Raw genomic sequence first — 24,014 nt, 5'->3', positions numbered from 1 at the left:
ACAGTGGAATGTCCGCATAAACTCCTCATGCCGACTTCTTCTGAAACTTCTCTGTTCTCTGACGACGTCCTGGGTGAACAGAGCCTTAAATTAGGATGTTTTCAGCTCGAAACAGCCAGACGGACGCCACCTCCGACCACGCCGCGCCGATCCGCTTTGTGAGCTGTCCTTAAAGCGAAAGAAACTCCACAATCTCTCATCGGCCGTTAAACTTTTCACCGAGAACCAGCAGAATTTCTCGGATATTGTCCACTCGGATATCCTTCACAGGTCCTGAAAAAATTTTGATAAAGCAACGCGCGCCGTCTCCAGCAGTGTCGCAGACAAAGGATTTCAGCCGAGAGGGACCAATGCTCACTCAAAGCCTGCCCACAGGCAGATGACGTCACTGACACGCGTGAAAAAACTCACGCATGCGCACGAGGGTTCAAGCATGTCTGGTGTAATCGCACGTGATTCAAATCCATATAGTTTTTTTTTTTTTTTATAAAACTGCCGGTTAGTTTTCTAATAAACCTCGTACGTATATCAGTTTAAAAAAAACTCAGTTCCATACTTTATTTCACAAATTTAACAATTGTTTTTTTATCTTATTTATTTTTTTGTTTTTGTTTTTGCATTGGATGGCACCAGAGCAGATCATCAGTCTCCATCTCACCCTGTTCTCTGCATCTTCTGTCACACTAACCACCTGCATGTCTTCCCCACCACGTCCATAAGCCTCCTCTCTTGCCTTTTCCTCTTTTTCCTTGCCTCCTGCCTGGTGAGTCATTAACCATTTGCCCATTGCCTTCCCTAGTATATAATCTGGGTCCTTCTCTGTCATGTTCAGATCATCTGAAACTCGCCTCTCTGGCACGGCTCTAAATCATTCTACCTGCACTGTCCTTTTTTAACACTGGTGGGCCCAGAGATTTTTGTTTCTGTTGCCTGCCCCCTGCTCTTTGCAAAATATGTTAATTCCTCTCCATATGCTAACATTTAAACAGGAATTAACATGCAGCTCAAGTGAACCTTTCTGGGCACACTCCTCTGATTGAGCCTGAGTGCAAAAGTAGTATTATTTCAGCTGGAGTCTGCCACCACTGCCCCTGCAACATTTTTCATTTTGCAGTCAATTTCATTGAGGTCATATTTTATGTACTAAGAGTAACCCTTTTTCATTTTAGACTTTATTTAGCCAACAGTTTTACCCAGTTTTTATCATTTGATCCAAGATACATTTTCTATTTGTCATAAAAAAACATTTATTGTAATAATTGCCTGTCATTTAAGAAGAGCAGAAGTATTTCTGATGAAAATCCTTTATGAATGGTAATTTGGTTGTAGGCTAAACACCAGTTACAATGATAATGTACTGTACTAAGCTCATAATGTCATAGAACTGGGATTAGCCCCCCCCCCCCCATCTTGGAATAACAACAAACAGAAAGTATAACATCAGGAAGAAAACAAAATGTTAGTTCTCCCAAAGAAAAGGCTTGTTACTTTAGACTATGCAAAGCACACAAATTTAGCATACAGTTGTCATAACTAGCAGTTTCCACATTCCCAAGGTGTGTACACAATGTTCAGTGCTTCTGTTATTATTGCTGTACAACATAGCTAGTGTAAATTTTCCCTTTTATTTATTGCAAGTATCCTTCTGTCACAAACCACTCCTGCCACCTTTCTCCACCCACTCCAACCTGCCTGCACTCTGTTCTTCACTTCTCCACCACACTGACATTTAACACTTGACTCCTGGCATTTAAAATAGTCCACCTTCACCCCCCCCCCCCACCCCCCCATTCTCTCACACACACATACAACTCTCTCTGTTGCTCATTCTGATGTTATTCTTCTCTCCAGAGCATATCTCCACCTCTCCAGGCTTGTTTCAACCTGCTCCCAACTGTTACTGCTTATCACAATGCCATCTGCAAACATCATAGTCTGGGGAGACACTTATCTGGCCTTGTCCATCATGGCTGAAAACAACAAAGAATTCAGTCAGTCTTTGATGTAATTCTACATTGAACATGTCTGACCGCTATCACACGGTCCTTCTATACATATGCTGGACCACTTTCACATAATTCTCTGCTGCACCACACTTCTTTACTCAGTACCACAGCTCTTCTCTTGGTATCTTATAGGTTTTGAATTAAAGGTTTGTGACTCTTGAAAGATTTAGTTACATAAATTTGAATGCTCTGATTTTAATGTGCATGGGGATATATGAATTCATAACAGCATATTAATTTTATGTAGTCTTTTGGGTGATTTTCTAACGTGACTTTTTTGTTTTTTTAGACTTAATATTTAAGTTTCTTTTTATTTATGCTAACTTTGAATCAATTAATTGATGTCCTTTATTTAGACTCATTGAGATTAAAACCTATTTTTCAAGAGTGGCCTGGCCAAGTGAGCAGCACAAAACAGATTACAGCAAACACAAATAAAATACAGTCTCAGCTTCACCCATTCCAGAAAAATGAGTGGGATTACATATTGCAGTCATAAGATCCAACTGAGCTTATTTATTGTTGTTGAAATCTGTTTAGCATGTGTGGAATTCAGTCTGCAGAGCATTAATAAAGCGCACACATCAGCTAATGTCATAATAGTTGTTCATTTGCAGATTTGTTGTGGTGCTGTCGAAACAAAAACAGTTTTGTGTAACTTGTGTGCTGGTGCTTGTCTCTGGATTCCATAGCATGGAGGGTCTTTGACTTGTTGTACAGGACACTAGTTTGACACATATTACTTCCCAAGCTAAGGCTGATACCCATTTACAGCTGGGTGGAATCAAACCTTGGTTTGCATATTGGTAGCTGGGATACAGATACAGATTTATTGTCATTGTAACCAGTACAATGAAAGTTAAGGTGCAAGCCTTTCACTGCAAATATAAACCCGTGTAAACCTTGCGCTGACTTGAAAAGTCTGGAGAAGAAAAGAAAAATAAACATAAAATTTACAGAATGAAAGAGGTATGTCCTGAGTGCAAATTAATAATGTACAGTAGTGTTCAGAATAATAGTCTCTGGGACTGTGATCAGTAGTATAGGTGCCCCACAAGGAACTGTCCTCTCCTGTTCTGTTCACCCTTTATACATCAGATTTCAGTTACAACACCGAGCTATGCCACATGCAGAAGTTTTCTGATACAGCTATTGTGGCATGTATTAGGGATGGACAGGAAGGGGAGTATAGGACTCTGGTGAAGGACTTTGTCGAGTGGTGCAGGGCAAACCACCTGCAATTGAACACTCTTAAGACCAAGGAGATGGTGGGTGGATTATAGGAGGTCTAAATCCCCTTCACTCCCAATCTCCATTGAGGGGGTTGATGTACAAGTTGTTCAGGCTTACAAGTACCGGGGCTGTACTTGGACAACAAACTGGACTGGACAGCTAACGCAGATGCACTCTCCTACAAAAAAGGGCAGAGTCTGACTTTTATTTTCTTAGAAGGCTGGGGTCCTTTAACATCTGCAGTAAACTCCTACTGATGTTTATCAGTCTGTTATCGCCAGTGTTCTCTTCTATGCTGTGGTATGCTGGGGCGGCAGTGCCAAGAGGAGGGACACTGGACGTATCGACAGACTGGTGAGAAAAGCTGGCTCTGTGGTTGCACCGAGTTGCAGTCCTTAGCATGGTGGCTGAGAAAAGGACCTTCAGCAAACTCCTGTCAATCATGGATAATAAGCGCCACCCCTTACATAGCACACTGAACAGGCAGAAAAGCCTTTCAGTGGTAGACTGCTCTCTCTGTCTTGTTCAACAGACAGGCTGAGGAAATCTTTTGTTCCCCCCGGGCCATTCAGCTTTTTAACTTTCCCTGAGCGCTGGGGAAATATGGATTATGGGGTTTGAGGTCTTGACTTTTAATTAATTATTTATTTATTTATTTATTTATTTATTTATTGGTATTTTTAATGCATTGGATAGTGTTTTTTAAGATTCATGGACATAAGATTTGTAGTATGGTCACATTGACCCACTTTTTGCACTGCTCCCCCTATTGATGCATTTGCACTTACAGTGACTGAAGGTGTAATGTACCATCATCATGAATATCCACTCTGGTTGTTTTTTTGTCCTTATGTGTGTTGAATGTACTGTATACGTATAAGGATGTGTTTTAAGCTACGGGGTGTTTAAATTTACTTTTGGATCATTAAAGTATCTATCTATCTAGTAGTGCTATGTGACTAAAAGATTAATCCAGGTTTTGAGTATATTTCTTATTGTGAGAATCTACTGGTACCTTGTTTCCCATGTAGCAATAAGAAATATACTCAAAACCTGGATTAATCTTTTTAGTCACATAGCACTACTATTATTCTGAACACTACTGTACAATGTCAGTAATGTTAAGGGTACAACTTTTAGACCCCATGTCTGGGGCCCACTGCACTCAGAAGGAAATTCAGACAAATGAAAAAAGTAAAGGAATTCACCTGAAATAATAAAACAGAAGACAAACAGCAAATGCCAGCAAACTATAATAACTGAAGAAGTGATAAATAAAATTCATGAATATGAGGTCTGTTAGAAAAAGTATGGACGTTTTTATTTTTTTCAAAAACCATATGGATTTGAATCACGTGTGATTGCATCAGCCATGCTTGAACCTTCGTGCGCATGTGTGAGTTTTTCCACGCCTGTCAGTTGCGTCATTCGCCTGTGAGCAGGCTTTGAGTGAGGAGTGGTCCACCCTTCGGCGGATTTTCATTGTCAGGAAATGGAATGATTTGGGCTTTTTTCCATCAGAATTTTTTCAGAAACTGTGAGAGACCTCCAGGTGGACCACCGTTAGGAAAATTAATATGGCTTTCAGGGACGATTTTATGGGGATTACACAGATTAAGGAGTGATCCAGACGGTTAAAGACCGCCCACAACTGCTGAGAGTGCGGCGCGCTCCCAGCCCCCATCAACAGGCTGACACCCTGCTGGAACAACCAGATCATTTCCAACGTGAAGGCTTTGTTGATCTGAGACCTCGTCTGACTTTCACAAAAAGGCTGAAGATGTGGACATCAGCACTTTTTCGGTACATTCCACCGTTACAGGAGTTTTTTTCATGGAAAGAAAAGCGGAGGGATGCGCCACGGAAAACCGTTCATTACGCGGGACAAAACCACCTCGGTGTTGGTCTCACAGGACAGCTTTCAGGTGGATTTCAGACGGCTGTCGGTTGCTTTTCAGTCGTGTGATTATCCGATTGTGATTGTGCATGAGCTGGACATGCCCCATCATGTCCTGGAAGGCTTCATCACGGCATTGCTTTGTGCCATGCAGCTCCACCGCAACGCACAGTGGAGCTGCTCCTCTTTTCCATGACAAAAACTCCTGTAACAGTGGAATGTGCCGTTCATTCTAAACTGGACACTGTCTTGATCCGGTATGTCGTCTGACTAGCACAGGAATTGTGAAAAGAGTGGACATCAGCATTTTTTCGGCACATTGAGACAGACATGCGGAGGAATTCCGCGCATCGCGGTGGAGCTGCATGGCGCAAAGCAACGCCGTGATGAAGTCTTCCAGGACATGTTGGGGCAGGTCCAGCTCATGCACAATCACAATCGGATAATCACACGACTGAAAAGCAACCGACAGCCGTCTGAAATCCACCTGAAAGCCGTCCTGTGAGACCAACACCGAGGTGGTTTTGTCCCACGTAATGAACAGCTCCGTGGCGCGTCCCTCCGCTTTTCTTTCCATGAAAAAAAAAAACTCATGTAACAGTGGAAATGTACCGAAAAAGTGCTGATGTCCACATCTTCAGCCTTTTTGTGAAAGTCAGATGAGGTCAACAAAGCCTTCACGTTGGAAATGATCTGGTTGTTTCAGCGGGGTTGAGCCTGTCGATGGGGGCTGGGAGCGTTCCGCTCTCTCAGCAGTTGTGGGCAGTCGGTCTTTTAAACCGTCTGGATCACTCCTTAATCTGTATAATCCCCATAAAATCGTCCCTGAAAGCCATATTAATTTTCCGAACGGTGTCCACCTGGAGGTCTCTCACAGTTTCTGGAAAAAAATTGATGCAGCAAAGCTCCAAATCGTTCAGACATTTATTTGCAATAAAAAATAGACGAGAGGGGTGGACCACACCTCACTCAAAGCCTGCTGACAGGCGAATGACGCAACCGACAGGCGTGAAAAAATTCACGCATGCGCACAAAGGTTCAAGCTTGGCTGATGCAATCAAACGTGATTCAAATCCATATGGTTTTTGAAAAAAATAAAAAGGTCAGATACTTTTCTAACAGACCTCGTACAGTAACTTTAAGGCACCCAGCATCGACAAAATCCCAAATTTTTGGTTGAAAAGGCTGACAGCATTCCTCATCACTCCGAAAGAAAATCACAGCATCTTCAGCTCTTCCACCTCCCGAACATCCTGTTTTTGTTTTCGCCTCTGCCTCTAAATTGTACAACACAGCAGGGTTTGCCTTTTAGAATAAATAGTTGTGTGCCTTAAGGGCACCAAAATCTGAAATGTTTGGTGCCCCTCAGAAAAGTTCGGTACCAAACCTACCGCTACGCAGCATAGCGGCAAAGCAACTGGAAAGGAATTTTTGTGTTTTTGGAGTAATATTTTTCTGAAATTTCGGAATTTTCTAACCTTGTCAGAAGCTGAGATGACCCCATGCCAATATGCACAGGCAGATTGGCATGGGGGTCATCTCAGCTGCCGATGTTTTATTAAACATCCAGCCCATTAACAATCATGGCTGCCATGAGTGTTGATTACACTTGTGATTACAGAAAATCTATTAGCAGTCATCATGGTCATCTGCCATTCTCTGCAGCACTTCAAGGTGTTCTTTCTCAGAATCAGAATTAAGCTCAGAATCTAAGGCAGCTCTTCCCTCAAAAATTCTGTCATAATTGTGTTTATAAACCAGTCACCATTTGCTTTTAGTATACATCTGTGTAGTTAATAAAATAATCTTCACGGATGATTTGCTCGCGTGCGCACGTAGCGAAATATAAAAAACTCTCCGCTGGCTGCTGTTCGCTCTTCCCTCAAAAACGCTCCATTTGATCTGTGTATAATAAAACGCGGCATTACAAACAGAGGAGAAGAACATTTTTTGATGACGTTTTGTGTGTGTCGGTCTTTGTCCAAATTTGATAGATTTCTGTACAGTTATGAAATAAAAAAAAAGGTGGATTCCAGTCAGGAATGCAAGTCTAGAGAGTTGTGTGCCCGCCCCCAAAGTAGGGTGCCACGGGTTCCCGGGTAACTGCTAAAATCGAACCCTGTTCAACACAGCTGGTTCACTACAGTCTTGTAAACCTTCCCTTTTATGCTTGCAGGTATCCTTCTGTCACAGACATACTACACACTGACATTGAATAGTTGGCTCCTTGCATTTAAATGAGTCTACCTTGCTTCACCACCGCTCCACCTTGTAACATCATTATTCACTGTGCACCTCCTCATTCGCACATTCTCTGTCTTGTTCTTACTTTCATTGTCTAAGTTCCTAATGGAAAAATAGATATTTAAATTTGATTTCCCCTTCTCTCTAGAAAATATCTCCACCTCTCCAGGCTCATCTTAACCTGTTCTCTACTGTCACTAAAGGTCATAATGTCATCTGCAAATGTCATAGTCTGTGGAGACACCTGTCTGGTCTCATCAGTTACTACTGCAAAAAAGAAAGTCTATCCTTGATGTAAATCAAACCTCCACCATAAATGCATCTGACTGCTGTGACATGGTCCTTGTACATATCCTGCAGTACACCTCACATCTTGCTCTGCCACTCCAAACACATACACAAAATAAATAAAAGCTTTGTGAGTGAGTGTCTCAAGATTTAGTTATTTAAGTTTGGTTGCTGTGTTCACAAATTATTGTATCATGTATTTAGTTAATGTGTAATAGCTTGTGGTTGTATGAATTAATAATAGACTATTGTTTTTCATGTAGATTTTGGGATGATTTTCTAATGTAACCATTTTTGTCTGGACTCTTGACTACTGAAGTTTTTTCTTATTTTTATCTTGATGTTAAATCAGCCTTGTTTCATTCATATTGTTTGCCTATGTACAGAGCTCAACTTTGGTGGAACTACAAGAAATCATCTATAAACAACTGTATGTGTCCTATCATGATATTTTTAATTATTCATTGGACTTTCCAAATATGAGAGTACAAGTACACTCTGTACAGTTTTTCCCATACAGTTGTCAGGCTGTGATCAGGAATTTTGTGTATCATTTCTGCAGCGTCGAGACAAGTCTGTGAATAAGTCTGTGTTAGTCTTGACACCAGCTTAAAATATAGGTCCAGGTTTTGGACCCACTGGTTACGGATGTTACATACAAAGTTCTCTATATAAGTTTGTAACAGCCCAGATATGGACGTCATTTATGTACTCTTGAGTCTGGAATAAAGTCATTATTATTATGCTACCTTTTGAAATCTGTGTTCAACGTTGTAGAATTGAGTTGTGCAGAGTATTCAGGTATTACATAAAGCGCTCACATCAGCTGATCTCTTATTTGCAGATTTGGAGATGGGGTGTTGTTGAAAGAAAAAAGTGATGCGGTGAGTTTGGACGGGACACCGGTGTGGGATTTTACTTAGTAAGCAAAGGCTTTTAGTTTTGAAATCCATGCAGTAACATAATGGATATTATGAAGCCTCCTCCAGTTTTATTTTGAAGGTCAATCGGAAGTGATGAAATTTACAATTTCCGTAGATGGCGTCTGTCTCTGAAAAATTTTTGTTAGCAAAGTGTCGTTTTGGCGAAAGTGAACCTTATAATCATCTTAAGTGCGCCTTTTGAAGTTCTGTCTAGAATCTAGAATTCAAAATGCGCAGGGTTTTTTTCTTCTTTTGTCATTCACTAGCTTCCAAAGCTAGCAGAGTTAGCTTAGCCTGCTAACTGGGCCTTTTGTGTGTAGAAACAGTTCGTGTCATTGTGTGAAAAATGTGTCAAGTCCGAATTCTGAGAGCGTTACTGAAGCAGCGACTACTGCAGGTGATGAAGAGATAATTTGAGCTGTTTTGAAAGAACGATAGCAGAATACGAAGAGGAACTTTGTCGTTTAAAGAGGAGAACGAACGACAAAGAAAACTACTGGATGCTGTTTTTAGCTCTGACGACAAAACAGGTTTGGGGTTTTCGTTGTTTTTTTTTTAACGTGGTTAGTAATGAGTTAAGTCCGTTTCTGTCTGTGTGCGTAAATGACTCGTCTTGATTTATTTAATGAAGTGGATATTTTGGCGGATACGGTGTTGTGCCCGATTCAGCACCCCTGCCGTGAAATGCACCCCCTTCGCGGGAACGCGCATTTGAACCTCCTCGCCTTTAAACTCACATTAACAGCACATATACACAAATCAATATGATCCTATTCTATGTCAAGTGAACAGAATGTTCATATTTACGAGCACTAATTGGCTGCTTTTGTCAGTAGGAACGAAGCGTCTGATATCACGTTTATTCTATGACGTTCATCACACGATGGTGTTTTTGTGTTTATTTGTTAAATGCTTTTAGTTTTATTCATTGATTGACGTTATTAATGAATATGCAGCTTGAATCACTGTGAAACGTTTGAGGACCCTGTGAAATTAGCGTCCAGTCCTACTGTCTGTATATGTATTATGTCTGTATATAATGTATTACTTTATTCAGAGTATCCTAATCATCATCATCATAATTATTAGTATGATAACTGTCATTATTGTTGTGAGTAAAAAAATTACAACACAAAAGTGAAAAGAGCATGTATTTTTGGAAGTGTGTGTTAAATATATTTTCTGCATACACTGAACAAAAATATAAATGCCACACTTTTGTTTTTGCTCTGTTTTCATGAACTAACATTTTAAAACATTTTCTATATGCACAAAAGACCCATTTCTCTCCAATATTGTTCACAAATCTGTTAGTGAGCACTTCTCCTTTGCAAGATCAGCCATCCCACCTCACAACTGGCAGATCAAGATGCTGATTACAGCATGATTATTACACATTTGGGAATCAATCCCACAGCCTTCTGGCTGTGAGGTAACAGCCGTAACCACAAAGCCACATGCTGCCCATAAATGAATACTCCTATAGTAAACTGTTTTATTTTCTATATGTACTGCAGTTTTATTATATATAATTATGGGTCCAAGCTAAAAGTGCTGGAGCCCTCTTGAAATTTGCAGCATTATTATTATTATCTATTACCTATTAGTATCTGCATTGTAAATATACTCCCAAAATACCCCCCAAATTTTGTGACATTGCCCACTCAGTGTAATTTGAATGATATTTTCCCTAATTAGTTGAAACCAAATTTGCTACAATTAGCTATAATTACTTATTTTGCCAAATACAAAGAAAAACTCACTGACTGTACTATATAAGGAATATAAACACTTTGAGTTAAAAAACTACAACACTGTGATATTCAAAATCAATATTAAAATAAATATTAGCAATATAATTTAAGCAAATAAACTTAATTGTGATTTAAACACTATACATACCCAGAATATAAAGAACACGACAACAGCATTAAACTAAATTCCAGCAGTTTAATGAAATTAAGGTAAAGTATTTATTGTATAAAATGCAATTCTAAACACAATCATTCATTCTTTTTCTATACCCACTTACTCCACTCGAGGGTCACAGGGGGGCTGAAGCTTATCCCAGCAGTCATGGAGCAAAGTGGTAGGCCTCACCCTACGGTACACTGCATTTGGTACCAACGTCAGTGTACCATAGGACCACATAAAGACAACCAGCACATTCACACACACACCTGGGTACAGTCAATTAAGTCACCAATTCCCCTAACTTACATGTCTTCAGAAGTGGCTCGCGTGCGCACACCACACACAATGTCAACTGACATATTTAAATATTTGAGCAATTACCTAAGAAACCTAACGTATAAACTGTTTGTTTTATTTGAAACACCACTTTAAACACGATATGCAATTAAATTAAAACATTTAAGCAATAATATAAAAAAGTTAACAAACTGTCTTGTAATTATAACACCCACTTTAAACATAAGAAATACAATATTAAAATAAATATTTAAGCAATAATATAAAAAAGTTAACAAATAAACTATCTTGTAATTATAACACCACTGTACATATGATTAGAAATACAATATTAAAATAAATATTGAAGCAAACAACATAAAGTAAACTATCTTGTAATTATAACACCATTGTAAATATGATTAGAAATACAATATTAATATGAAGCCATTATATGAAAACCTAAAAAAAATATTGCAGTACAATAACCCAGTATAAAGAATATTAAAATCTATATATGTTATCAATAAAATTACAAACTAACAATCACTAACAATCGATGTTTTCAATGTTTTCAAACATGCCATACTACTTTTGAACACGAGATACCATCACTTGCACCCAGGGCACAGGTACTTCTGATTCAAGGAGGCTTTCTGTACACAGGTATGGTGGTACCACCTCTGACACAGCCAATCTGTGTAAACAAGGACATGGATTGTTACTTTATTCATGACCCCTGTGGACAGCCGGGCATTTATGTCTAGCAGAGCCGTTGACAACAAATCCCATTCATTGGGGTCACGTTGCTAACCGGATGTGATGTAGTGCCGTGCTCACCTATTATATGGAATCCATACATCTAGACCCTTGCAGTCACGTGACCACTCCCCATATCATGTTGTCGGTCATGTGCAGGGCTTCAAGGATTATTTACACGAGAAGCAACATACATACTGGAAAGTATTTGAGATAAACTCCTCATGTCTGAATCATGATAGTGGAGCAAGCAAACATACCAGGCATCTTCTGGAACTGAATTACAGTGGTACAAGGACAAAATTGCCATTTTGGGGTGCTTGAAATGTACACAACACCAGGTGTGATTTCTTTGACTGCACCTGGAGTGAATTATCACCACATGTGGTAAGTACATTCATAGCACAGATACTGATACAGGAAATTTCATCAACTTGACACCTTCTAGGGGGGAGATAGGAGGGGGTGCATTTCGCGGCAGACTGGCTTGCCGTAAAATGCACCCCTCCCAAAACTATCCTCCATGACACCTACTCTGTTTTTTATACTTTAAGGATGCTAAAATCCATGGTCAATTGACAGAGGAGGCCAAAGACTGACAAAATAGTACTAATAATAAAAATAATGACATTTAAAATGAGGCTTATCTTCATAATTAACTGGTTTATTTAATAGAGAAAAGAATCACATTTGATTTCATTGACATAGGAATGCTGGTAACATTTCAGTTTTAAATTTTTCATTTGTTCCACAGATGACCAAAAACCTATGGAAAAAGGAAAACACTACAGTGTCACATTTCTGTCAAACCTAAAACTTTTTTTTAGATTACTTAATGCAAAGTATTTACACATTTAGCCGAATATTTACAAATATCAAGTTACATATTTTGCTAAATGTTGAGACAAATATGCACATTAATAAAGAGCTAATTGTTGCTCCCTGAAAGACAGATTAATAAAGCATAATATAATGTAATATAATATAAAAATAATAAAAATTGGCTGTTTTTGCAAAATGTTGTGGGTTTTTGGGGGGGTTGGGCTTGAAGGGGGTCTCGCCCGGGGAGGAATTAATTGAAGAACCCGCCCACTGCTCTCCCCTTCCCCTCCAATAAATCTATTTACATAAGTTAAGTAACTAGTTAGACAGAAAATATATTTCACACACTTCCAAAAATACACATGTTCTTTTCACTTTTTGTGTTGTATTTGTAAATAAATTACATGGAATGATAACCATTGTTTTGTGTACATTTTTATAATAATAATAATAATTCTGATGATGATGAGGATACTCTGAATAAAGTAATATATTATATACAGACATAATACATATACAGACAATGGGATATGGCGCTAATTTCAACAGGGTCCTCAAACGTTCCACAGTGATTCAAGCTGCATATTCATTCATAACGTCAATGAATAAAATTAAAATCATTTAAACAAACACTAAAACACCATCGTGTGATGAAACGTCATAAAATAAACATGAAAATAGAGACGCTTCGTTCCTACTGAGTGAACAAAAGTAGCCAATTAGTGCTCATAAATATGAACATATTCTGATCACTCCCACATATCTGGAGACAACGTGAGATAGAATAAAGATCATATTGATTTGTGTACATTTTTGTCTGTGCAAACTGTGTATCTGTGCTGTTAAATGTGGTTTAAAGGGCGACGAGGTTCAAATGCGCGGTTTCCCGTGAAGGGGGTGCATTTCACGGCAGGGGTGCTGAATCGGGCACAACGGCAAACACGCACCTAGCGCTATTTGACCGGATCTCCTCGCTGATTGGCTAGTTCAAATGACGTAATCGTAGAGGGTATTTCAACATGGTGGCGTGTGCGAGGGTGCATTGAGTGTTGGTGCTAATTTTTCATCTTTAAATGCCGTTTTGGGTGTCATGAAGTTGTTGAATCGGAACAGAAAATCACCTACTGTTGGAGGGATTCTCGGACACTAAAAACAGCTCAAAAACGTGGCATAGCAGTGCCCGAAATAATTTCCACCGGTGTGGCAAAATTATGTCCACCGGCGCTTTTCGCCATGCGGTTGGAAATAATTTCGGGTCACGGTTGGAAATAATTTTTGCAGTGTTGGTAATTTTTTGTGTCTGGACGGGGGATTATAAATAAAACCTGCAAATTCAAGACAATAAAAATGAAAATGCTGTTTATCCAGTTTTTTTTCTCCGTCAGTGTCATGTCTGCAAAACTGATCAGTCCACCCCTGAAAATAGTGAATGGTAAAATATGCCAATTGTCAATAATGAAAATCAATGTCCAGTATCGAGCTACTATCATGAATGTGAAATAAGGAGATCTTAAAGTCTGATCGCCTTTAAATTCCCGCCCGACCCTGGTCGTTCCATTCTGTCATGAATAAATTTATATGGCTGGCAAAACAGCGCAACCCACCATTTTGCCAGTGCCGCGTACGGCAAAATATCGTCCAGTTCAACTTTGCTGAGGGCACCACCATGTTGAAATAAACTCTATAATGATGTCATTTGAATTAGTTAATCAGCGAGGAGATCTGGTCAAATAGCACAAGGTGCGTATTTGCAGTGTCCGGCAAAATATCCACTGCCTTGATTTAAACCCTGTCCAGATAAAGTATTGCTGAATTGAGTCAAGGGAAGCAATATTAAGAGAGAAGATCGAGATAAACCTGATTTTGGTCTGTCACTTACTGAGATGACCCCCATACCATCTTGGCATATTTGCTATTTGTGCATGCACAAGAAACTATGTGCACTGATGTCACACGCAACACATGGTTCTGTTTACACAGCCATAATGGGCGGCAAGCTCTGTGTACACCACAGCATGGCGATGCTGGATGTCAGTGGACAGCCAAGTTAGCATGGTGGATTAGTGGTTAGCACTGTTGCCTTACAGCAAGAAGATCATGGGATGTTTCCCACCTATGGCCTTTCTGTGTGGAGTAGGCGTGTTCTCTCTGTGTTCGTGTAGGTTTCATCCTGAAGCTCCGGTTTTCTCCCACATTTAAAGACATGCAGGTTAGGTGAATTGGAAACTTTATAATTGTCCAGGTCTCCCTTGCAAAAGAGATTTTGATTTCAATGGGACTAACCTGGTTACATAAAGACCAAATTACAAAATTTAATTAAAAATAGTAAATGCAGTCAATCCTGAACACCAGAAGAGAGATTTAGAGAAAATACATTACACATTACCCTACACAGGAAAAGCCCTGAAGGCAGCCATCCAGCTTCTTTGTGGCTGGATGGGTACAGAATATGGTCAAATAGACTGCATTTACAATAGTGTTCAGAATAATAGTAGTGCTATTGTGACTAAAAATATTATCCAGGTTTTGAGTATATTTCTTATTGTTACATGGGAAACAAGGTACCAGTAGATTCAGTAGATTCTCACAAATCCAATAAGACCAAGCATTCATGATATGCACACTCTTAAGGCTATGAAATTGGGCTATTAGTAAAAAAAAAAAGTAGAAAAGGGGGTGTTCACAATAATAGTAGTGTGGCATTCAGTCAGTGAGTTTGTCAATTTTGTGGAACAACACAGGTGTGACTCAGGTGTCCCCTATTTAAGGATGAAGCCAGCACCTGTTGAACATGCTTTTCTCTTTGAAAGCCTGAGGAAAAATGGGACGTTCAAGACATTGTTCAGAAGAACAGTGTAGTTTGATTAAAAAGTTGATTGGAGAGGGGAAAACTTATACGCAGGTGCAAGAAATTATAGGCTGTTCATCGTACAGTGATCTCCAATGCTTTAAAATGGACAAAAAAAACCAGAGACACGTGGAAGAAAACGGAAAACAACCATCAAACTGGATAGAAGAATAACCAGAATGGCAAAGGCTCACCCATTGATCAGCTCCAGGATGATCAAAGACAGTCTGGAGTTACCTGTAAGTGCTGTGAAAGTTAGAAGACACCTGTGTGAAGCTAATTTATTTGCAAGAATCCCCCACAAAGTCCCTCTGTTAAATAAAGACATGTGCAGACGAGGTTACAATTTGCCAAAGAACACATCAACTGGCCTAAAGAGAAATGGAGGAATATTTTGTGGATGATGAGAGTAAAATTGTTCTCTTTGGGTCCAAGGGCCGCAGACAGTTGTGAGACGACCCCAAAACTCTTAATTCAAGCCACAGTTCACAGTGAAGACAGGAAGCATGGTGGTGCAAGCATCATTGATATGGGCATGTTTCTCCTACTATGGTGTTGGGCCTATATATCACATACAGGTATCATGGATCAGTTTAGATATGTCAAAATACTTGAAGAGAACATGCCCTTGAAATGGGTGTTTCAACAAGACAATGACCCCAAGCACACTAGTAAACAAGCAAAATCTTGGTTCCAAACCAACAAAATTAATGCCTCGCAGATGTGAAGAAATCATGAAAAACTGTGGTTATACAATTAAATACTAGTTTAATTGCTTCACAGGATTGCTAAAAAAGCAGTTTGAACATAATAGTTTTGAGTTTGTAGCATCAACAGCAGATGCTACTATTATTGTGAACACCCCCTTTTCTACTTTTTTTTTTTTTTTTTTACTAATAGCCCAATTTCATAGCCTTAAGAGTGTGCATATCATGAATGTTTGGTCTTGTTGGATTTGTGAGAATCTACTGAATCTACTGGTATCTTGTTTTCCATGTAACAATAAGAAATATACTCAAAACCTAGAGTAATCTTTTTTGTCACATAGCACTACTATTAGATAGATAGATAGATACTTTATTAATCCCCTCATGGAGAAATTCAGTTGTACAGTAGCAAATCCGGTTTTAAAAGACAGAAAGACAATAAATATATAAAAAATAGTAAAAAACGTAACATAACCCCCCCACACACAGCTAAATCAGCAATAGCCATTGTGGGCTCGAATAGCAGCAGGAATGAAGGATCTCCTGAAGCGCTCAGTCCTATACCGAACCGACAGGAAGTGCTCAGATCTATTGCTCCTCTGGACGGATAGAGTCTCATGCAGAGGGTGTCGTTGTTACTGAGGATTGCCTGCACCTGCCACCTCATACACCTCTCTGCAGCTGCCCCCACGGTGTCCAGTGGTTCCCCGATCACTGACTGAGAAGCAGCTTATCCAGCTTCTTGCGGTTTCTGGCAGAGATACTATTGCCCCAACACACCACAGCAAAGAAAAGGACAGCCGCAACAACAGAGTGATAGAACATAGACATTATTCTGAACACTACTGTACATAGCACTTTTCCATCTGCATCAGACGCTCAAAGCGCATTACAAATAATGCCTCACATTTACGCCGATGTGAGGGTGCTGCCATACTAGGAGATGAAGGACCTTGCCCAGGGGCCCTTAGTGATTTTCCAGTCAGGCTGGGATTTGAACCGAGGATCCTCTTAAGCCCAACACTTTAACCACTTTAACCACTAGATCATCACCTCCCCTGGTCAGATAGATACATAGAATATTATTGATCCCTTGGGAAGACTCCCTCGGGGAAATTGAGGTTCCAGCAGCATTGTATAGCAGCACACAGGGTAAGAAGCACACAGTGTCAAAAGTGAAAGTAAAAACAGTTTGCAAATATAAATACCAGACAAATATAAATACCAGACATACAGATCAAAACTGGTTTACTAGCTACTACTGTTCCTCTCCTTCTCGTCCTCCATCTTCCTGTTACTCCTCCTCCACCTGAGTGAGGACTTCTACAGTCTGATGGCCTGAGGGACAAAGTAGTTTTTCAGTCTGTTGGTCCTGCACTTGGGAAGGAGCAGTCTGTGGCTGAAGAGGCTCCCCTGGTTGCTGATGACGGTGTGCAGAGGATGACTGGCATTGTTCATAATGTCCAGCAGTTTGTCCAGTGTTCTCTTCTCTGCCACCGTCACCACAGAGCCAGCCCGCCTCATCAGTTTGTCCAGGCTGGGTGTGTCCTCCTTGGATGTGCTGCCCCCCCAGCACACAACAGTGTAAAAGAACGCTGGCTACCACCGACTGGTAGAACATCCACAGGAGTTTCCTGGAGATTTTAAACTACAGCCTCCTCATAAAGTCCAGCCTGCTCTGTCCCTTCCTGCACAGGTGGTTGGTGTGGGTTGTCCAGTCCTACTACAACCTAAGGTACTTGTAGGAATCCACCTCAACTCCCTTGATTATGGAAACTCTAATGTGCCATCAGTTTACATTTGAATTTTTATTCAGTTTTCTTGTGATAATGCATTATTCCCCCTTTTATTTCAGACAGAACTTGAGCTATGTCAAACTTTGCTTTCCTGTGATAATGGCATAATTGATTTAGTATCTCAGGAAAATGCTACATGGTTTAGTTTTGTGATTTCCTGAATGACATAAATAAGCTGACATCTGACATTCCCCATTCAACTGAATGTGGAAGTATGTCCAAAGCTTTCATTTGTAGTATATATAGATAAACCATACATTTACAAAATTGTTTAATACAATGACAGTTTTTGTGCTGATTAGCACCTGGTTGATGTGTTTTATTTTGTAATAATTTTTAGTATTTGTTTACTCTCACTTATTTTCTCAGTCTGTCATCATTTAGGAGCACGACAATTTCAGGAGTATGATGTTCCCACAGCTGAAAAAATTTCTCAATGGAAGGGATGTTCCCTGCAGTGGAAAACTACACCAGAAACTGGTGAGTGTCACATAGAAAACTGCACAAGTTTATCCAGTTTTGGAGAAGTGTAACCAGAGAGAAAGTGATGGGACGGCTCTGTTCGCAGTCTCACTGGGAGAGGTCTGATGTGGAGGCTACCAGGCTACCAGCCTTTTTGTGATGTGTATGCCACTTATTGACTGGACAGACAAATGAAAGAATCAAGCAACACAAATGTGACTGTCATTTTGCTATACATATACTTATGACAACTTTGTTTGTGCTATCTGAATACATGGTCGTTACAAAGGAGCTGGAGCAGGAAATAACGTTTGCTTGCCAACCTCAGAAAATTTAGGCAAAACAAATAGTGCGCCCCCTATGGCATTATGTAAGCACCTTATGCAGTTGGGAGAATTGTTTGCTGAGCTTTTAGTTTTTTCAAGTCAATGAATGAGCTATGCTGTTACTGTTATTACAGTAACAGCAATTAATTGCAGTAAATTGTCATTTCCTATTTTCACTCTGTCTAATCTTAACCCTGTCTGATGGTAGGAACATTCACAGACAGTACTGTATGATGTTTGCACCTATAGGTGTATGTGTAGACTATCTGAGTCATCCAACAGCATAATTGCGACACTAGTGAACCCTGCAGTGAGTATGGTCATGTTCGCATCAACATTATGGAGCCATTGGCATTCTAATCAATTAATATTTGAACATTTTTCTGTTATGGATTTCTGTTTTTAATTGTATTTAGTTTATTGTAGTTATTTGTCTGTCTCTGTTGTGCTAGGGACCATCTTTTGTGTCCTGAATTAAGTAGTGAGTGAGTGAGTACCCTGCGTGCCGGCAAAGTAGTGAAGCAGGGTGTTTTCATTCACTGCACGTGTATGTGTGTGTGAGACAAAATAACTCAAAATTGGCTGGAGGAATTTCCTTCATACTTGGTGGGATTATTACCTTATTGAGGTCAAGAGGTGATTTGATTTTTGTGTAGTTTGGACAAAGTCAAGGAAAATGTCCAAAAAACGTTTTTTTTTGATAGTTCCATAACCAAGAAGCCTAAATGGATCAAACACTGGGAATATTATTTTGATTGATGTCTAGAGGTGATTAAATTTTTATTTTATTTCATTTATTTATTTGTAGTCACTGTGGTTTGGATAAAGGTTAAGGAAAACATCATCCAAAAACACTTTGTGTGTGTATGTGTGTGTGTATGTATGTATATATAATATATATATATATATATATATATATATATATATATATACACACACACACAGTGAGGAAAATAAGTATTTGAACACCTTGCGATTTTGCAAGTTCTCCCACTTAGAAATCATGGAGGTGTCTGAAATTTTCATCTTAGATGCATGTCCACTGTGAGAGACATAATCTAAAAAAAAAAAAAAATACGGAAATCACAATATATGATTTTTTTAATAATTTATTTATATGTTACTGCTGCAAATAAGTATTTGAACACCTGTGAAAATCAATGTTAATATTTGGTACAGTAGCCTTTGTTTGCAATTACAGAGGTCAAAACATTGCAACAGGGATTTTGGTCCACTCCTCTACACAGATCTTCTCTAGATCTTTCAGGTTTGGGGTTTCAGCTCCCTCCAAAGATTTTCTATTGAGTTCAGGTCTGGAGACTGGCCAGGCCACTCCAGGACCTTCAAATGCTTCTTACGGAGCCCCTCCTTAGTTGCCCTGGCTGTGTGTTTGGGGTCATTGTCATGGTGGAAGACCCAGCCATGGCCCATCTTCAATGCTCTTACTGAGGAAAGGAGGTTGTTTGCCAAAATCTCGCAATACAAGACCCCATCCATCCTCCTTTTAATGCGGTGCAGTCGTCCTGTCCCCTTTGCAGAAGAACACCCCCAGAGTATGATGTTTCCACCCCCATGCTTCACGGTTGGGATGGTTTTCTTGGGGTTGTTCTCATCCTCTAAACATGGTAAGTGGAGTTGATTCCAAAAAGCTCTATTCTGGTCTCATCTGACCACATGACCTTCTCCCATGCCTCCTCTGGATCATCCAGATGGTCACTGGTGAACTTCAAACGGACCTGGACATGTGCTGGCTTGAGCAGGGGGACCTTGCTGCCCTGCAGAATTTTAAACCATGACAGCATCATGTGTTACTAATATAATCTTTGTGACTGTGGTCCCATCTCTCTTCAGGTCATTGACCAGGTCCTCCTGTGTAGTTCTGTGCTTTCTCAGAATCATCCTTACCCCACAAAGTGAGATCTTGCATGGAATCCCAGACCAAGGGAGATCGACAGTCATCTTGTGTTTCTTCCACTTTCTAATAAATAATCATAACAGTTGTTGTCTTCTACCAAGCTGCTTGCCTGTTGTCCTGTAGTCCATCCCAGCCTTGTGCAGGTCTACAGTTTTGTCCCTGGTGCCCTTAGACAGCTCTTTGGTCTTGGCTATGGTGGACAGGTTGGAGTGTGATTGACTGAGTGTGTGAACAGGTGTCTTTTATACCGGTAACAAGTTCAAACAGGTGCAATTAATACAGGTAAAGAAGCAGAATAAGAGGGCTTCTTAAAGAAAAATTAACAGGTCTGTGAGAGCCAGAATTCTTGCTGGATGGTAGGTGTTCAAACTTATTTGCAGCAGTAACATACAAATAAATTATTAAAAAATATACATTTTGATTTCCGGATTTTTTTTTTTTTTTTTTTGTGATTATGTCTCTCCCAGTAGACATGCACCTAAGATGAAATTTCAGGCCCCTCCATGATTCTAAGTGGGAGAACTTTCAAAATCACAGGGTGTTCAAATACTTATTTTCCTCACTGTATATAAAATCAACAACCAAGAAGTCTTGTTGATGATCTAAAGCATATATTGATCAGCAAAATAATTGTGATTGATTAGTATGAATGACTTCACAAGGAAGTCATATGATGAAGCCATTAACAGTCAAAAGCATCATTACTAACATTTGTATATTTACTTGTACATTTATATTGTGGTGTGTAGAGCATGCAGGGTATGCATCAGACTTGTGATGCCTTTCATTATTATTTGTTTTATACAGATGCATCGCAGCTGTTTGGTACAGGTAAACAGAGGTTCCACCGAAGCAACAAAAATGGACCTTCTAAACTGGACCAAGAGGACCCAGAACTGCATCATATTAAAAGGAAGAGGAGGAAATGTGACCTGTGAGGAACAAACGCACCTGCAAATGCTGGAGGTTAATTCCTGCATGTACACAAACACTGATATGAAACCTGAGTCCTCAGATTATCATCAGCCCCAAAATGAGGAGAACAGGGAGGGCTGAGCCTCTTGCCAGTAGGTAGGTGAACAGATGAAAATAAAAGATGATAATGAGGACCGGGGAGGATCAGAACCAGTTGCGAGGTTAGATCAAGACAGTTACTTCACCCACATAGTGATGCTGTTTATTTCACACTATACCGTACTTGAAAGTGATGTCATTGATATTAATTGTAAAGGAACCAAGGAACCTAAATCAGATTTAAGCTCCCTGAAAAATGAAATACTCCCTGTTTGTGAGAACAGATGTAATGCTGATGTGAAAGAATTTAGACCTGAGTGTGATCTAAGGATTGTTCACGATGGTAACCTGATTAGACATGATGGTAATCATACAGAAGATAAACTGTTTTGCTTTTCTGAGCGTGGTGAAACATTTAATCAAAATGGCAGTCTGAAAACTCATATCATGGCTCATCAGGGAAAGACAACGAGGTGTTCCGAATGTGGAAAAGCATTCAGTCAAAAGGGTAATTTGACGAGACATATGACCATCCATACGGGAAAGACTTCATTTAAGTGTCCTGAGTGTGGAAAAATTTTAATAGAAAAAGCTAATATGAAAACCCATCTGATGGTCATACAGGAAAAAGACCCTTCAGCTGTCCTGAGTGTGGAAAAACATTTAAGAATAGTAGTAATCTGAAAGCACATCTGAAAATTCATACAAGAGAAAGATGCTTTAGCTGCTCTGAGTGTGGAAAAACATTTAGCCAAAAGAGTAATCTGAAAAGTCACATGATTGTTCATACAGGAAAAAAGCCCTTCAGCTGTCCTGTGTGTAGAAAAACATTTAAGAATAGTAGTAATCTGAAAGCGCATCTCCTAATTCATACAGGAGAAAGACCCTTTAAGTGTGCTGAGTGTGGAAAAACGTTTATCCAAATGGCAGTCTGAAAACACATATGCTAATGCATACAGGAGAAAGACCCTTTAGCTGTTCTGAGTGTGGAAAAAAACATTTAAGCATAACAGTAATCTGAAAGCGCATCTGTTAATTCATAGAGATAAAAGATGCTTTAGCTGTTCTGAGTGTGAAAAAACATTTAAAAGTAACAACAGTCTGAAAACCCACATGCAAATTCATACAGGAGAAAGACCCTTTAGCTGTTCTGAGTGTGGAAAAACATTTAAAAGTAACAACAATCTGAAAACCCATATGCAAATTCATACAGGAGAAAGACGCTTCAGCTGTTCTGAGTGTGGAAAAGCATTTAAGAGAAAGACCCATCTAAAACCCATAAGCTAATTCATACAGGAGAAAAACCCTTCAGCTGCTCTGAGTGTGGAACAGCATTTAATGATAACCAGTAATCTTAAAGCGCATTTGTTATTCATACGGACAAAGGACGCTTCAGCTGCTCTGAGTGTGGAAAAACATTTAGTCAAAATGGCAATCTGAAAATCCATCTGCTGAATCATACAGGAGAAAGGACCATTTCGCTGTTTGAGTGTGGGAAAACTTTTAAATGTAACAACTATCTGAAAACCCCATATGATGTTTCATAAGGGATACAAACCATTTTGTTGTTCTGCATGCGGAAAAGCATTTTTTCTGAAGAGTCATTTGAAAAGGCATATGGCCCACCCATACTAGAGAGAGGTGCAGTTATCAGTAATTAAGGTAACTGTCACCTTCTTGAAGAGAGCCCGCGGTTACAAGGCCAGCAATGTTTAGAATGCAACTGTAGACCCCGGGGTCTGTGGCCGATTGCATTCTGTTATCAAGAAATCCACTCACTCGCTCACGTATCTTCAACCCCTTACTCCAATTAAGGGTCAAATCTTTGGGCTTTGTTTGGTGCATGTTTTTGTATTGGGCAAGTGAGACATTAAGATAAGAAAATGAAACAATCTTTTCAGAATATTTTTACTTACTAAATTACACATGAAAAAAAAAATTACTGTTACACTTTGGTGTGTACATGCCAGGGGTGGTGGTCAAGAACTTATGCATGTTTGTTTCCAGAACAGACGGTTCCTCGTTCACAGCCACCACTGTCCATTCTCATGTAATGTGAAGTTGAGTCAAGTAGGACATTTGGCGTAAAACTTGTACAAATCAACATGCAGATCCATCTGCCTCTGATCTGGTGGAGTGACCTGAGGTGAAAAGAAAAGAAGCCGAAGTGACTTACCTTTGTCTGTGCACATATTAAAGCAGTTAAAAATAAAAACCCTCACAAAGTTCCATACTTCATTTCACAAAAATTTTAGCTCTTTTCCTTTCGACTGCTCATGTGAGGGGCCGCCACAACAGAACATCTGTCTCAAGTTCACCCTGTCCTCTGTGTCTTCTTCTGTCACACCAGAATTTCCAATCCACTGTACTGCTAGTTGATCTAGCTACTGTTTTAGATACTTTCCCTTTCACTCCTTTAGATACCCTGCTATCACAAATCACTTCCCGCCCTCTTTGCTGTACCCACTCCACCCTACCTGCTCTCTTCTTCCCCTTCTACTACACTCTCCATGATTTTGAACACTTGAACCCAAAAAAATTAAATTTATGTGCCTTCACCAGCTTTTAGTGCATTGTTGTAGTG

General features: G+C 39.7%; 1 protein-coding gene across 1 annotated transcript in view; it reads left to right on the top strand.

The window, feature by feature from the left end:
• Positions 1-8,691: 8,691 nt before the first annotated feature.
• The window catches only part of LOC117525970 (gastrula zinc finger protein XlCGF49.1-like), a 44,196-nt gene continuing 28,873 nt past the window's right edge, over positions 8,692-24,014 (top strand). Inside the window, exons 1-4 of the mRNA XM_034187954.1 lie at positions 8,692-9,121; positions 18,083-18,193; positions 21,224-22,105; positions 22,272-22,580. Coding sequence (XP_034043845.1) covers positions 22,544-22,580 — 37 coding nt within the window. The 5' untranslated portion in view covers positions 8,692-9,121; positions 18,083-18,193; positions 21,224-22,105; positions 22,272-22,543. The remainder of the gene's footprint in view (positions 9,122-18,082; positions 18,194-21,223; positions 22,106-22,271; positions 22,581-24,014) is intronic.

The sequence above is a fragment of the Thalassophryne amazonica genome, chromosome 15 (genome assembly GCF_902500255.1).
Source record: "Thalassophryne amazonica chromosome 15, fThaAma1.1, whole genome shotgun sequence".
Taxonomy (NCBI): domain Eukaryota; kingdom Metazoa; phylum Chordata; class Actinopteri; order Batrachoidiformes; family Batrachoididae; genus Thalassophryne; species Thalassophryne amazonica.
Note: the sequence above shows the minus strand (reverse complement) of the source record. Positions and strands in the feature narration are given on the sequence as shown.